The sequence below is a fragment of the Pholis gunnellus genome (assembly GCF_910591455.1).
Source record: "Pholis gunnellus genome assembly, chromosome: 8".
NCBI classification, from domain to species: domain Eukaryota; kingdom Metazoa; phylum Chordata; class Actinopteri; order Perciformes; family Pholidae; genus Pholis; species Pholis gunnellus.
The window spans coordinates 23,016,066-23,032,140 of record NC_136534.1 but is presented as its reverse complement, the minus strand read 5'-3'; the positions used below and the strand labels follow the sequence as shown (position 1 = coordinate 23,032,140).

Genomic DNA, 16,075 nt, shown 5'->3' with positions numbered 1-16,075 from the left:
TCTGTCTACAGTATGGCGTTTTTTATCTCTATTTGTTGCTGTTAGCCTTGACTGTTTTTCCTGCACATTGTTTTGTTGAGTAAAGTTTTACAAAGTTATATATCTGTCTGTCTATCTATCAAGGTTTTTGGGCCAAACCATCACTCATCGGGCCGGTCCAATCAGTAGTAGTCTATGGAACAGTAAGTATACACAAGTATAGGCCTACTATATTTTTACTTTTGGATCTACAGCTGGAATTTAAATAAAGACTTAATGTGTTGTGACATTAAACTGTGAGGGCAGGACGCCCATGGGGCAAACATTTGTTGTTTGGACCCTATATGTATGCATGCTATATGCCATTTTTATTGAAGGCATTTGATATATATAACAGAAAAGTACTGGTATAAATAATAAAATGAATAATGATTGAATTCCATATGGAGTTTCTATTTAGTGGTTCACATTTCTTTACAAAGTTGCCTGCTTTTCCCAGTTGGTTATTCTTGCCTTGAGTTAAGACAAAGAAACCCCCAACAGAAGCGTTGAACTCCCAGATAGCTTCCTTCCTTCCTCTTGCTTTCATGTTTGTGGGATGAGAAGAGCAAAGCTATATCTGTTCTTACTGTTTTAAGCAGCATGTGTGAAACCCCCCATACATCACTTATAATTAACACGTTTCCTTTCATGTATTTTAAAAACATAATGTACATTTTTGACAGATTAAATGGAAGGAAAGCCTGTTTATTTATACAGCCTATAGTGTCCAGACAAACAGAAAGAGGCTCAGTATTGTTAATGGGGAGGAATTAATATGTCGTATTCTACAGTTGTAGGTGATCGACATGAGGCTAAATTTAACTATTTTGTGTCAAATCTTAATCTTTATTTTAATAACTGTAGTTTATAGTCGCGCCTCCTCAACCAGCTAAAACAGTAAGATGCTGCAGTGTGGATGCATCAGTATTACAGTCTAATGATATGTTATAATATGTCAGTCAGTCACATGGGGCTATGCTTTCTGCTCAACAAGTTACTTCAAACACTTTGCATACATTCTGAGTTCTGTATTTTTACATTCATGTATTAATACTTTTACTTAAGTAAAGGATCTGAATACTTCTTCTTCATGATATTAGTAAAACCCTGATACAGCTGTCACTCAGCATAATGAGTACATTTACTCAAGTAGCATTTTGAATGTAGCACGTTTACTTGTAATTGAGTATTTTTAGATTGATGTATTGATACATTTGTCAAGCAAAGGATCTTCCACCACGATGATAATGATAAATGCACTGGCAGCAGCTGTTCTGTATAACGGGTGCTTTTACTTCTGGTGCTTTTAGCACATTTGCACTTTGTAAAATTCAGACTAGGATTTTTACTTGAACACAACATGTTACATATCTGTAGTACATGCTACATCAGAATACTTGCTCTACCACTGCAAAACAAACGACACATTATTAATATTATTGCCATTATTGTTGTTCTTACTATCACAATTGTTGTTGTTGTTGTTGTTGTGTGACGGTATTTATTTTCTTTAGAACACAAACCTCCTATTTCTGCCTTGAAGGCCAGTGCGCATGCTCAGACATGGCAGCTGCCAGTGTGGGGAAGCTCCGCAGTTCCGCCAGTTAAAGACATCTAGCAAAATAAAACGTGAGCTAACCGGAGCGAGCCGAGCTGTCAGATGTTCGCGTCTCGCTGTCGGAGCCGTGGCGGAGCGAACAGCCGGCCCGCGGGGCAACGCGTGATCTGCTCTGGATGGAACCGACGGGTCTACGAGACGTCTTCAGATGTATAACACTGTGTGAGCAAAGCCGACACGATGCGTCCCTTTTTAAAGGGTTGTTTGTCTAAGTTTAGCATGCAAGAAGAGTTAGACTTAGCGTATGGTGCACATTAAGTTAAATAGTAATAATGATAAGACTAAATGTCGCTATAAACACCGTTACAGTCGTTTCTGCTTACCCTGCTCTGTGACTGTCAGGCCTGCAACGCCTACTTCTACCTCAGCTGCTGAAACATCTGGATTGAGACACATGGCTTTGTTGTCTATCTTTATGCATGAGCGGTGTTTTAACAGGCCTTAAAAAAATGCATGTCATTGTTTTTTTCTTGATGCAAAGACGAACAACCTGGTTCTTGTGTTTCAGCCATTGCAGCCATGGAGGATATTGGTCTCCATCCCAAACCCACCAGCGACCGCCCTGTTCACAGACCCACAGTCACTGAGACTTTCGGGCGGCACCACATCCCTCCAAGTGTGTATGAGTGCCTCTGTAAAGAAACACGGCAGTTATTATTATAAAGCGTGTGTGTGTGTGTGTGTGCTATTTCATCCAGAACATCTGCACGTCACTGATGCCAGCAGGAAATCTGACATGCACAAACATGCACCGTCCAAAAAAAGGTCGCTCTCGGTAATGATAGAGCCACAGATGGTTCAGTTTCCTCTGCTGAGCGTGAGTCCTCTGGGTGCTGACACCAGTAAGTAACAGCTGTTGCTGTTGTAACTGTGAACTGGCGTGTTTGAATTTTGTGAATGCTCGCTTACATCCTGTAAAAGCATAATATTATATTTTTAGCTTTTTTTTACACATTACTACCACAAATCCACTCACAGAAGAGTGAATTCCACCTAGACTGACCCCTGCCATTAACCTGTTAATGTTTTCATGATGCATACCGTTAACATGATTTTGGCATTGTGTGTATTGCATACATTTTGGATTTGCACCTTATTGTTTCTGTTATCTTGCATTCTTTCCCTTTTCTACTGCAACTGCTGCACAGCAATGTTATGAATAATGTTTTATCTTTTCTTATATAATCATTTAACCTCAATGAGGAAAAGTTAACGACACAGATTATGATAAACATGTACCAGTGTCACAATAACTGGGATAGATGCTGTTTATTTATTTGTAATATATATAAATATAATCCAGCTTCTTTTCATTTAACGCAAGTAGCACAAACAGCTTTCTTGCAATGACGATGACATTGTAATTCTCTGACAGTATCTAGCTTTATTTGATGGAATGTGTCGTTTCATATTCTCCACATACGTGTACAACAAAGTCTTATTTTATATATTGCAAGCAGTAAAGACAAAGGGGGATCATGAGATGGGTGTGTTATCTTTCTGCAGGCTGTTGCAGTTCCTAACCATCATTTTGTGTTTGATAAACCAAATATATAATTTCCAACTAAGCACAAGTATTTTAATATTGAAGAACTTTTTGTTGTGTTTTTTTTTTTTCAGTGCTCCTTAATACAGCTGCCAAAAATGGAACCACTGATATGGATAAGGCCGGGAATGGAAGGAAAAAGCCCAAAGCCAAAGTGGGAGATCCATCAAACTGGAAGCAAAACAAGCAGAAACAGCTGAGGATGGAGGGTAAAGCGTACGTGAGCAAACGAAAGAAAGACGGCGAGGTTGTGACAAAACATCCGAGAGCAATCGGACCGAGGTGCACCTCCAACGCATGCAAAAAGGCCTCGAACCGCCTCTGTAACGAGATGGACGAGGAGGCCCGGGAGAAAGTGTTTGACGATTTCTGGCAGCGCATGAACTGGGCTCAGAGAAAACTCTACGTAGCAGAACAAGTGGACCGCGACCCCGTGGAAAGGTCTCGGGCGGTGGGATCGCAGTCGAGGAGGTCAGTTTCCCTCCGCTATCACTTGATGGTGGACGGCAGAAGGAAACAAGTGTGTAAAAACATGTTCCTGTCCACTCTGGGGATAGGAGAGTGGTCCGTGCTCAACTGGACGCAGAAAGAAGCAACAACAATGAACGAATCAAAAGAACACAAGTTAGAAAAGAGGCAGGCTGTCCCTCAGTGTGCACAACAGAACCCTGCTTCTTCTACTGTCAGTAAAACTGCAAATGCTAACCTGGGTGAGTGTCAGATACTTACTAAAGAAAGCTGTGAGGCTGCAACTGCTGCACTACGTGATAATCAGTTGTGTATCACGGAAAGAAATGCCAAACATTTGCTGGTTGCAGCTCCTGGAATGTGTGGATTTTATGCTTTTTTCTGGTATACGTCATTTTAAATTGATTGCTTTTAGGGGTATAGCTGCTAGTTGGTAAAAACAAACTGTGTAACTGTCTGTTAGACATTTAAAAAAACATTTTAAAGACCATATTAACTGGAAAACTAATCAATGGATCATTTGAGAGTGAAAATAATTGATAGTTGCAGCCCTGCTTAGTGCATTTATCAAATAACCATTATTTTCCGTGGTTTTTGCCGTTACGCTAAAGTGTATCTCATACGTGTTCATGTTACTTCCCATCTGTTTTTGCAGAGCGAGTGAATGCCACTGACAGAGACAAAGACAGGCCTCCAGAGCCAGAGGGGTCGGCCAGGAAGAAATCCAGAGTCGCCAAGCCGCTAACGTGGAAGCAAAATCGACAGAAGCAACTCAGGATGGAAGGGAAACCGTACGTCAGCAAATGTAAGAAAGACGGCTCGACCACAACTAAAGGTCAGAGGACAATGGGGTCGAGATGCACGTCCAGCGCTTGCAGAAGGGCATCCAACCGCTTCTGTGCCGACTTCAGCGACGAAACGAGGAACGAGCTGTTCACGGGGTTCTGGCAGTGCATGACCTGGGCTCAGAGGAAGATCTACGTGTCCGGATTAGTCGACTGCGACCCGGTGGAAAGAACCCGAGCGCCGTGGACTCAGTCGAGAAGGTCGGTGTCGATGCGGTATCATTTGATGGCCGACGGTGACAGGAAACAGGTTTGCAAAAAGATGTTCCTCTCCACTTTGGGGATTGGCGAGTGGTCAGTGCTCAACTGGGCACAGAATGCGTCTCAGCAGGACGATTCAGAGGAATCCTCCAAGAAGCAAACGCAGAGGAAGTCCCGTAAAGCCTCCGAGCATGTAGTCCTGAATGAGTTCCTCGAGAGTTTGCCCAAAGTTCCCTCATACTGTTGCGGCACGTCCGTCTCCAAGCTGTATCTGGAGCCGGTCTTCTCGAACATGTCCGAGGTGTACAGGCACTACTACAACCACTGCTCGGAGAGGAAGACGACGGCGCTCTCTCGGCAGGTTTTCTGCACCGTATTTAAAAAGATGGACTTGGGACTCTGTGACCCAAAGAGGGATCAAGGGTGCTCCTTCGGTGCGACCGGGAATTTGTTCAATGAGCTTTGGGAGGAGTACTGCTTGGAAAGAGGAGCTCCAGGGCCTCAAACAGAGAAAGCGGGTAACCAGTAGAGAGGGATTAAAGGAGTTCATTGCTCCTTGTTGGTTACTTCATTACTTACAACATACGTTGAGAGTTGAATTCCAAAATGATCTTGACTTTCATTCAATCCTGTTCAGCACAGACGGCGGTTGCTTCTTCCAGGCTCACACTAGCTGAAGCAGTTCAGTCTTCATGCAGCTGAGTGGAATTATTTAAACACTACAATTATTGTAGTTTTTTTACAGTGGAGAAAGCTTTGTTGTTCCTTGAGATGTCAGTTCTCATGAGATTCTTTGTCAAGCATCATTATACTGTAAGTTCAACGCTAAAACAAAAATGTTTCATAATGTGCGTAGAAAAATCTGTCGATCTACTGTTCGGGATTTCAATTTCAAGTGTCATGTGAAGGGTCAAAGTCAAATGCCTTAAAGGACTTGAAACACTGCAGACTGATTGAGTTACTGGTTCCTATTTATTTCACTCTGTGCTTGACAAAGAGCCATTTGGGCCCGAAGTGCTCTATTTTCTTTTGTGGATCGAATAAGAACAACAGAAGCGGTTTACAGAGTCGTTTGTAAAGGTCAAATTCAAACCATGCCGTTCCCCCCCACACCCTGTAACTTTTTACACATTCAAATAACGGCTCCTCTTAACAGCTCACATGCCCCATACTGTGTGTTTTCAACTTGAGACACAGGGCAGGCTACAAATACAAACACACACACACACACACACTCATACAGTCATCACCCTCCTATTCTTCTCCACACAGTGGCAGGAAGTTGTCCAGATATCCGCAGGGCCTCTGAAAAAAAAAGAAAGAGCGAGTGAACAAAGTGGGCTGGGTGGTGGTGGCGGTGTTGGAAGTTGTTGGTGCAAGTGGTGGTGTGGTGGCGGCGGTGATGGGATCGGGTAACTTTACTTTAGAGTTCATGGTGAGCAGTGGGACTACAGCAACACCACAGAGCTACAGATAAGTGTGAAACACTGTGAGTCGCAGCGGCAGCTCCCGGAGATCAGAGGCAGGGTTTACAGAACAGCTGGACTGGACTGCTGAGTCCTCTGAGCAGAGAAGAGAGAGGTGAACAACCCTGAAGATGTTGGCTCTGAGGCTGTTTGTTCTGCTGGGACTGAGCTGGACGTGTCAAGGTGAGGCTGCCGGCCCGATTCTCCACAGATTGATCTTTCTTTCGTACAAACGCGAAAACACATCACCTGTTCCAAGTGGAGTGAAACTGCATCCTGTGGCTGTAGACTAATTATTGTAGCTGTAACTAATTATTAAGGTTTTTAAGTAGTGATTTGTAGCTTCATGTGGTTTACAATATAATATTATGGCTCATTGTAGATGTGAATTTAACCTTTTGTAATATTCTGTTAAGTACAAAGGGAAAAGTATTTTTTTATTATTAATATTATATTAAAATGTGTATCCCTCCTGCTCCAGGAAAGCTCTCTTTGCTGATCAAGCTAAACAAGTGTTAAACACCTAACATGTCTAATTTCAGCTCTATTGTTCATGCATTTTTTTTTTTTGGCTGCTATGAATTAATGTTCCCGCACACACCTGCCAAGCCCATTGTCCGACTCCATCACATTCCTCGTTGCCACGGTGGCGACCTTCAACCTTTACCGAGTCCCGGCCCACTCCATTTCCTGTTGCTATTCGCTTCTCCTGGAAACTTCCTGTTTATGTCAGGCCCATTTCCTGTTTCCCTTTTTAACAGCCCGTATCAGGACCCACCTTTCATGGCTTGACCTGCATTGTTATGAACAGTTAGCTAATGCTCTGAGACAATGAGTGGTTTGAATGTGCGGGTGAGTCGGTCCTGCGATAACACAACCGTTTGTGTGGGGAAATGAATCTGCAAGACCTAATGAAATGCCAACTGTGCACATGTGAATATGGAAGGGATGTTTGCCGTTAAAAAGATCAGAATTTATGTGCAACCTTGTGACCCTTTTTTCGCCCTTATGTGCGCTTGTCCCCACAGCTGCGTCTGGTGATCCGTGGGGTCAGTGTCCAGTCAATAGAAAGTGTAAGGACAAGTTTGGAGACGGGTCATGTGACAGAGATTGTACGGAGCCCGGGTGCCTCAGAGACGGCTTCGACTGCCTGAAGGACAGGGGCCACTGCAAGTAAAATACTTAATTTTCATTGTCATGGACCCATAGAAAGCTTTCTTAGCTTCATAGAGAATGTTGTGAATTAAATAATTTCATGTTTCCATTGGCTTACTCAAAACCAGTCATGGTTGCCCTTTTGAGTTGTTGTATGCTGGTTTAGGTCTTGCTTCCATGATTTGTATTCAAATTTGCAACTTTTTAAACAAATCAATTTAGGTTTTGGGATGTTTTTTATGCCATTATTATCACTTATTATTGCCATTAACCAGTACACATGTGCAAAGGAGAATAAAATAGTGAAATTCATAAACTTTTTCTTTGGTATCAAGGTGCAGGCAACATAATAGTACTATAAAAGTAGTAGTCTCAGTAATTGTACTCTGTGCATACAAGAAATCCTTATACTCTCTTTGAAAATAGTACATTTACAGCCAAATACCACATCTTATGGTCTTGGTTGAAAGCTCTGGTTGAGAAAAAAAAAGATGGTAAGTGGACCTTGAGGGGATTTTTTGCCAAATCTCTTATTCTGTCCCTTTACATCTCTTCATTCCTCTCCATCATGACTCTCAGTCCGGGCCACATCCAGTACTGCCGCGACCACTACGCCAACTCCCACTGCGAGCAGGGATGCGACAGCGCCGCCTGTGGATGGGACGGCAGCGACTGCTTCACGCACCAGAGCCCCCTGTGGGCCAAAGGCACCCTGGTCCTTCACGCCAGCCTCCCACAACAACGTGGAGCCTTCTCCAACAGCTCCCTGCTCTGGGCGCTCAGCGTCCTCCTCCAGTCGCCGCTCAGACTGAGAGGGTCCGCTCCTCTCGCCATGGACAGGAACTTGTTTGACTTCGACGCCCAGCAGCTCGCCAACCTGCTGACTCAGGCATCTGCGGCTGACTCGAATGGGTAGGTGCTGAGTGAACTGTGAAAAATAGTGAGTATCGTTGGAAACCGCTTTTGAATAAAACAAAACAAAAAAATCAGGCAACAGACAAAACAATACTCAAGACAGACAATACTAAAATAAGGCGACAATTAGACTAAGAAAGGAGACAATTGAAAAAGGAGTAATTTACCATAGAATATAAAATAGTCTTGATTTCAGCAGAAGATATCGTATTTATCAGTTTAAATCCTTTTGTGGTTCCCCCTTATAGACTTTCATCAAGCTAAATACCTAGAATATGTATTACAGCTTCTATTGTCTTCTTCTTTGTTTTAACAAAGACATAACATAACAACATAAGTTGTTATTTAAAATAACATCATACTTTTGTCACCGAAATGATTTATGTAAAGACAAAATAAGGAGGCCAAGTATAGAACCTTGGGGAACTCCACTAAGTTCAGTAAGGCAGTCTGAACAGGGAGACTGGTATAAATACTGATATAAATGTCAATAACCATGTGTGTTAAGCTATCTCAGAATTGCATTTAGTTGATTTTCTTTATTTTGTGTGGTTAAAGGAGGACATATTTTATATCAAAAAATTGTCAAAATAGAATATGGTTTTAAATGCTTCTAGATTTTATTCAGCCGACATGTCCAGACAAAACTAATGAAATGATGTAAGTGCTCTTTCCTAGTGTTTCTCTTTCTCTCACTCTTTCCTAGATGCCTCCTTTTCCTCCAAGTGGACAACAGGCCGTGCTCCCGTCTGCTCTCTACCTGCTTCCCCTATGCCACTGAGGCAGCCAGTTTCCTGCGCGCCGTAATGTTGCTGAAGCCCGGCTCGTTCCCCACCCTCCCGGAGCTGAAGGCCGTCGTCAGTATTAGGGGTGTCCGAGAGGAAATAGGAAGCAGAGAGGAGGAAACGGTGAAAGAGGAAGTCAAAGGTAGGCTCACAGGTCCTGTCTCCCACACACACATCCTTTGACTGTCATCCAAACAAAACACTATAAAACACCTTTCTGTTTCCAGTGTGTAGATGTTTGAGTTGTTCAAACATCTACAATATGTCAGAGGCAGAGATAAATAAGAATGTATTTGTTGTATTTTTTTGGACAGTTTAGGATCGGTGTGATCAAGTATCTTGATATCACTTTTTCCTTAACAAAATGTCCGACCTCCCTAGTAGTAAAATCCATTTTCCGTTCTTCCTCTCAAAGAGCCGACCCCTGCGTGGCTGTGGGCCGTGATTGCCGTAGCGATCGGCCTGCTGCTGGTGCTCGCCCTGGTGGCGTTCCTGGTGGTGAGGAGGGTGAGGCAGCAGCGGGCGCTGAGGGAAGGCGGTAACAGGGTGAGACACCGGTCCACGGTCACAGACAACGACCCCAAACCCAAGGCCTCGGCGCCGCACGCAGCCAACCAAGAGCAGCGGGTCAGATCCAGCAGAGACAAAGAGAAGAGCAGCTTGAGGAAAAAGAAGAAAGCGAAGGAGGCAGAGAAAAAGAGAAGGAGGGAACCGCTGGGGGAGGACGCCATTCGGATGCGGTGAGACACAAGCTGCGTTGAAAGACATGAGAGAGGATGTTTTGTCTGCTGGAGGGATGATGTCATGCAGACAAATATAAAACAATGGAGACATGAGTAGTTTTCAAAAAGGCTGAATGGCACTTTTTCCTGCTAATCAGTTGGATATTACCTTTATCCTGTATTTGTTTTTCACTTTTCTTCCTCACATACAGTATATATTGTATATAGTTATGTTGTACTGAACGGAAGCAGAAAAGCACTCATTAAATCAATGCCAACCATTTCCTGGTTCCCACATCTCAAATGTAGATATTTGATGCTTATTCCTATTTTATATAATTGCAAACAATTAGCTTTGGGTTTGTGACTGGTGCCATGATGTTTTTTTTTTACTGTTGAGCAACATTTTTATTCTGAAGATTTTATGTTTAATTGATTAATCATCAGTCGAGCCAGGAACCTTTGTCGCATGTCATGAATCCCTCTTTTTCCATTTCTTTCCTATCCCTCTCTACTGTCATTCTGTCAAATATAGTTTAGAAAAGCTTGTGAGTGACCACAGCTCACTTAGGTCTGTGAAACAATACTTATCTTTAAGCCCCGTCATGTTTCAGGATCCTGTTCCATTCCCTCAAAGACTACCAACCCGCGCATGTTGCAGAGCTCTCGGGTGACTCTTGATTACATGGAAACCACAGCAGTTAACCTAACGCGTTGATCAAAACTGTGCTTTTGGTTTCCAGACCCCTCAAAAGGGACCAGGATATAGGAAGTGACACGGACTTTACCCAGAGTTCAATGGAAGACATCAACGCGAGATGCTCCAGGCGACAAGAGGACGCCTCCATCTGTGACCACAGGAGCCAGGAGCAGAAACACTACCGGGCTGGAGCCTCACAGCCCCGCAGACCTGTACAACGTAAGGTTCAATGGTTCAACATTCATTCATTCATCTACTCACTCATTCTTAGCTTTTTCTTATCTTTTCTTAATCTTTTTTTATTTTTTTATTTTGTCGGATAAACCATTTGAAGATGTCCCCTTGAGCCTTTTTCACTTTTTATATACCACATGATCAATCAAGAAAATAATCTGTAGATTTCTAATAATAATAACACATATTGTCTCCATAAATACTACATGTACAATACTGAAATACAGCCTTTACTGTCAAACAGGACTCATCATTACATACCGTACTGAGTATTTGTATATTACAATTCTTACACTTGTCAGTTGGAGCTCCATCTCAAATGTGTTCTCTTCTCCCTCAGCTCCACCTAGAGGATGGGAGAGAAACGCCATTCCTCCTCCTCTGCTCAGTCCTCCTCAGCAGGTCTGTCCTTAGTTTTTGTTTTAAATGTTTTGTTCTTTTTAGTTCATCCATGTTATTTAGGACTTTAACCATTGGAGTTGTATTTTTCATTCTCCTTCTTTGTTTTTTTTGTAGACCACACTGTTCAAGGCTTAAACTGTTTCATATTTGGGTTTGAAATATTTATTATATGTATGCGTGTTTCTATATATTCTTCATGGCTCTGTTGTGTTGGCAGTCGGCAGAGTGGTGTGGCCCGGATGGCTCCGTGGTTCTGATCCGAGCGGTGCGCAGCGGGCTGGACAGAGTGGTCTTGGAGCTGCTGCGAGCGGGAGTACCGGTCAACAACACGGATCATACAGGTAATGCATCCATGTCACAGTTACTAATATTAGTTTGATACCTGAAAGTCTGACTCAGCCCAAAAGCCTCAGTCAAATAGAATTTGCATGTACAGCTTGGTGCCTTTTCTTAAACGTACCTGTCCACGTGCAATGACTGGGTTGAAGCTCACCTTGGAGGAAAGCAACATGTAGAGCTCTTGAGCCCGGATATTATTTTCTGACACCTGTACACTGAGGGGCTGAGTAACTGGTGTAACTTACCCCGTCTCTCTCACATCCTCTTTTTTGTGTCCCTCCTCTCCCGTCCTGTGCTCATGTCTCCATGGCTTCCATCTCTTCCTCTTCTTCCTCTTCCTCTTCCTCCTCCAGCTCCCCTGCTGCCCTCCTCTGACTCAGATCAAAGTTAATGTGCTCTAGTGCTCAAACTCGGGTCGATGCACACGTTGACTTTGATGCTCATCTTTCTCCTCGCTTTCGCTGTCTCTCTCTCTACCTCTGTTTACAGCTCTTGTTCTTTTTCCTGTCTTGTCTCTCTTTCTCACTTCATCTGAAACAATTTCTACATCCCTCCATTCCCCCTCTCTTCACCACTTTGGGCTCGACTCTGTTGTGTAATGGTTGTTCATTGGCTGACTTACTCCCTCCCTTCTTCCCCCTTGCCTCCCCTCCACTCACGCTGTCTCTCTCAGGGAGATCAGCCCTGCACTGGGCATGCTCAGTAAACCATCTCACCCTAACAAGGACCCTCATTCGCTATGGGTCGGCTGTGGACCTGCAAGACAACAAGGTGAGTTCTGACTGTTTCTTTATCACTATAAGAACCCTGACTTGCGTGTTTAAAGCTGCACATTGCCTGTTTCATTTATATCCTCCAGACATCACAGACGTACGTTTATTTCTCTTGTAGGGCGAGACGGCGCTCTTCCTCTCCGCCCTCCATGGCTGCTATGATACGGCCAGACTTCTCCTCCTTCACGGCGCCAACCTCGAGCTGCACGATCGGAGAGGACGTCGTCCGAGCGACGTGGCCAGGGAGGGCATTCACCACCAGGTCCTGGAACTCCTGTTGGCTCACCAAATTCAGAGGGGGCCCGTTCCCGTCGACGCGGCCAACGACATGCTGTGGGAGGAGCGCGCGCTGATGTACTCGCCGTGGGTCGGATCTCAGGGCATGCCCGGAAGAAGTGCCTCCTTCTCTGGGATCATAGGGCATCGAGATATGACGCCACCTCCACAAAAGTAAGGTTTCAGCAAGACCGTGTCTCCGTATCTGCCTTCTGATTATGTGCCACCAGATGAGTGAGTGAGAAATGTAGCCGATTAGTCCATCAACACAAAATTAATATAATATCTGATGATCATTTTTCAAGCAAAAATGCCAAACTCTCCCCAGTTCCACTTTTTAAAATGTGAGGATTTCTTAGTTGCACATGATAGTGAACTGAACACAAATGATTGAGTATTGATTGAACAAAATCACGAGATACAAACATATCATACACGTGTGTACAAAATAAGGAGGGTGGCTATTGGGTTCTATAACAATATATGTTACTATATTGAGAGTTAGCGCCATATTTTGGTTAACAATTGTTATTTATGCTTTGCAGTGAAGCAGTATTCTCAGTGTTAAAGCTACGACGAGGAACTTTCATTTTGTGTTGATTTAGGCGGTCCGTGTGGATAAAAGCGGTAGTGTTTCAGAACACCAGTTTCCCTTTCAAAAAACTCATTTTACTGCAGCAGCATTAAGACAAACTACATAGAAAAAGACAATCTTCTCGCTGATTGTCTCGTCTTCAAAACAAAACAAAAACATGGGAAGGAATTATTGCGGACGCTCTACACAATCAGCAAGTGGAAACATCAGCTCTCTGCAACTTGAACACTCCTTGAGAGAAGTAATCCATCAGAGTGCAAATTTAGTTTTTATGTAGCTTTTTGTAAATAAAAAAAGAAAAGTTGCGTTTAGAGTCTTGTGTTAATGCAGTTACTGTTCTGAAAAGACTTCTTTGGCGGTGCATTCAAAGACACTGTTAAGTTCAAGATGTAAGTGTACATTTATATTTTATGGGATAAACCCCTATGTTACTGTGTGGCAGTCTAATGTTGTGATGACCTTCTTGTCTTGTCAGTGATTGGTCGATGAGCCGAGTGCAGTACCCCTGCCCTCAGAACTGGCGGCCGCAGCTCAACCAATCAGCAACAGCGCTGGTCCCGCCGAGAGTCATGGGCCGCTCCCCTCGGCCAATCAGCACCTTGCAGGAGGTGACCTCGGAAGACGAGGATCGTGATAGGCATCAGGAAGTCCCCAGAGCTGCAACGCCTCACTTCCTGTCGCCCCAGCCTGCCCCTCGGCAGCGTTCCTTTTCCTGCACCCAGCATGCATTGCAGCGCCGCTCCAGTGCCCACCAGCCAGAGCCCAATTATGTTATTGTGACAGACAGAACAGCCAATGAGCACATAGAAAGAGTGGTTGTTTCACCTCCCACACATGCGTCCGCCCAATCGGAACGCCGGCCAGTTGTGATTGGCGACAATCCCAGTAGAGCAGAGCAAGCAGCGGTGAGTTCAACACATTTAGAGCAGAAATCCAGAGGTGAGAGGTCAAACATCACATCTGACTCCACACAAACAGCCTTGTAGAGAAACCAGTAACACAACTTCAGCTGCCTTTCCATTCATCCCAAAAGAATAGCATCGAAGAACATAAGATAATGACTTTCAATGAAGCTATATTGAGATATTAATTATTATTCAATACGCATCTGATGGGTGTGGCCTGATAGAGTTCAAACACAGCAGCCCCTCCCCAGTTTTCACTCAGCCTGACCTAAATTATTATTGTTATATTTTTTACTAAGGGGGGTTTAATGTCCTTTGTATATTTTCTGTCAAATAGTTAATAAAGCAACATGTCTGAGATGCCATGTGATGAAGGCCACAGTCAAGCTGAAACTGCCACATCTTGTGAATCTTGTTGCCAGATATTGTAATATATTCACATTGTCTTGACATCTAATGGGTTGTATTCTGATTATTCCGGAAACATTCAAAGAGAAATTATTAAAAAGAAAACATGTGCATGGTTGCACAAAGATGTCAGAATCCTGCTGATTCATGCAATAAAGTGACGTTTCATGCTAACTATATGGATTTTTAATGTTATTTCCAAATCCGCTTGCGTCGTAGTCAGCATAAGTGTTTATTATGAATCGGTGTACTTTTCTTATTTTACTTGCAAAACCAATGTTCAATGATCAAACATCACAACTTGATCAAACGTGAAGTGGAATATCAGGATCATTTTCAAAATACAAGTGATGAATACGACCAAAAAGTCATGACAAACAAAATGTTGTCATCTTTTTTATTAGGATGACATTATGACATTATGAACAGAGTACAGATGATCAGCCCCGTCGGTGAGATTCCCAGCCGTAATAATCAGGTAGGATGGTAGAAAAGCTCCCAGCAACCTGATATACCAGTCCATACTCTGGAAGTCTCCAAAGTTTAGAGTCCCTTCGGTTTGGTGACTGACCGTCCTCAACCAGAGATCTGTAAACCACAGGCTTGTGGCAGCGGTGGAGTCCCAGGCCGGCAGCCACTTTCCTGGGAAAAAAGTCCTACTATGCATCGCCCGTTTGTATCTGCTTCCAGAGGAGCAGCTGGCGACTTCAGAGGGATGTCAGATGTCTTAATATTGTGGTCCTCCATTATTTATGGGTTGTGTATATGTATAAATATGATAAGTTCTTATCTGTAGACAGATGACACCTCACAGCTTGCTTCATAACATTCTACAATGCATCACATTCCAACTGATGACATTCTGTTTCCTTGGTTAAACTTGGATACATTTGAGATTTGGGCCATAAAAACAAAATGGCTGACCTTTTCCTGTGATACTGGTGTTTTTATTGTGGACAAAGTAGCCAAATACAATGAGCAATGTTTAAAAATGTACCCAACTTTGAGTGCTATAATAATAAATGTTATAATCTATATTAGAAATTATGTAAATAGTCCTGGTATGTTTTTCCAATCACCGAATTAAATTTTAAAATACAAATATTCCATTTTTATATGTTTTGAAACGTTATGTAGCCTATTGCCACTAACATTTTAATTAACGTTTTTTTGTTCGAACACTTTAAGATTTGATCTAAACATAGAACAAGAGGCAAACAGGACTGAGAAAAACCTCCGCACCAGCGACTTCTGTTGAGCTGTAATTCACACGAATTGATGAGGTTAAATATGCAAAGCTGGCTCGTGCCTGAATCACACCTGCACGCGCCTGTGTAGATCAAAGGGTCGCCAGGATTAGCACCTTTTGAATCAAACGCTCTCCCCCAACAACCCAGAGTTTCTGGCAAAAAGAGCTTTTCAAAATCGAAATTAGACTCATCGCAACAATGCCATCATTCTTTTTAATGACACTGAACCTCAAGTTAATCCCCAGACGCTTTACTGCAGCCCACTGCTCTTAATGCTTATGATGGGTGACATGCAGAGGTCAAAGTTCATGTTTAAACTATATATATATAAGTTTAAATGTATAGCCTGGCTTCAATCACCGCTGGGTCAAATTTCTCCTGATAAAGAGACGCCAAAAGTTCAAACTCTTTCCCATGGGAAAGGAGGAAATGGTGCTGCATTTACAGCTTT

General features: G+C 43.1%; 2 protein-coding genes across 2 annotated transcripts; both read left to right on the top strand.

Annotated features, from left to right (window-relative positions):
- Positions 1-1,634: 1,634 nt before the first annotated feature.
- Positions 1,635-5,544, top strand: LOC306699322 (uncharacterized protein). The gene is made up of 4 exons (XM_079163901.1): positions 1,635-1,801; positions 2,148-2,481; positions 3,260-3,895; positions 4,309-5,544. Exons 2-4 carry the CDS (start codon positions 2,262-2,264, stop codon positions 5,226-5,228), a joined length of 1,776 nt encoding a protein of 591 aa, XP_079020027.1. The 5' UTR covers positions 1,635-1,801; positions 2,148-2,261; the 3' UTR covers positions 5,229-5,544.
- A 577-nt stretch (positions 5,545-6,121) lies between these two features.
- On the top strand, positions 6,122-14,539 carry notchl (notch receptor, like). Its single transcript, XM_079165183.1, has 11 exons — positions 6,122-6,348; positions 7,194-7,338; positions 7,900-8,232; positions 8,942-9,162; positions 9,436-9,760; positions 10,486-10,661; positions 11,017-11,078; positions 11,296-11,419; positions 12,091-12,188; positions 12,309-12,640; positions 13,537-14,539. Exons 1-11 carry the CDS (start codon positions 6,297-6,299, stop codon positions 14,045-14,047), a joined length of 2,379 nt encoding a protein of 792 aa, XP_079021309.1. The 5' UTR covers positions 6,122-6,296; the 3' UTR covers positions 14,048-14,539.
- The last annotated feature ends 1,536 nt before the right edge of the window (positions 14,540-16,075 follow it).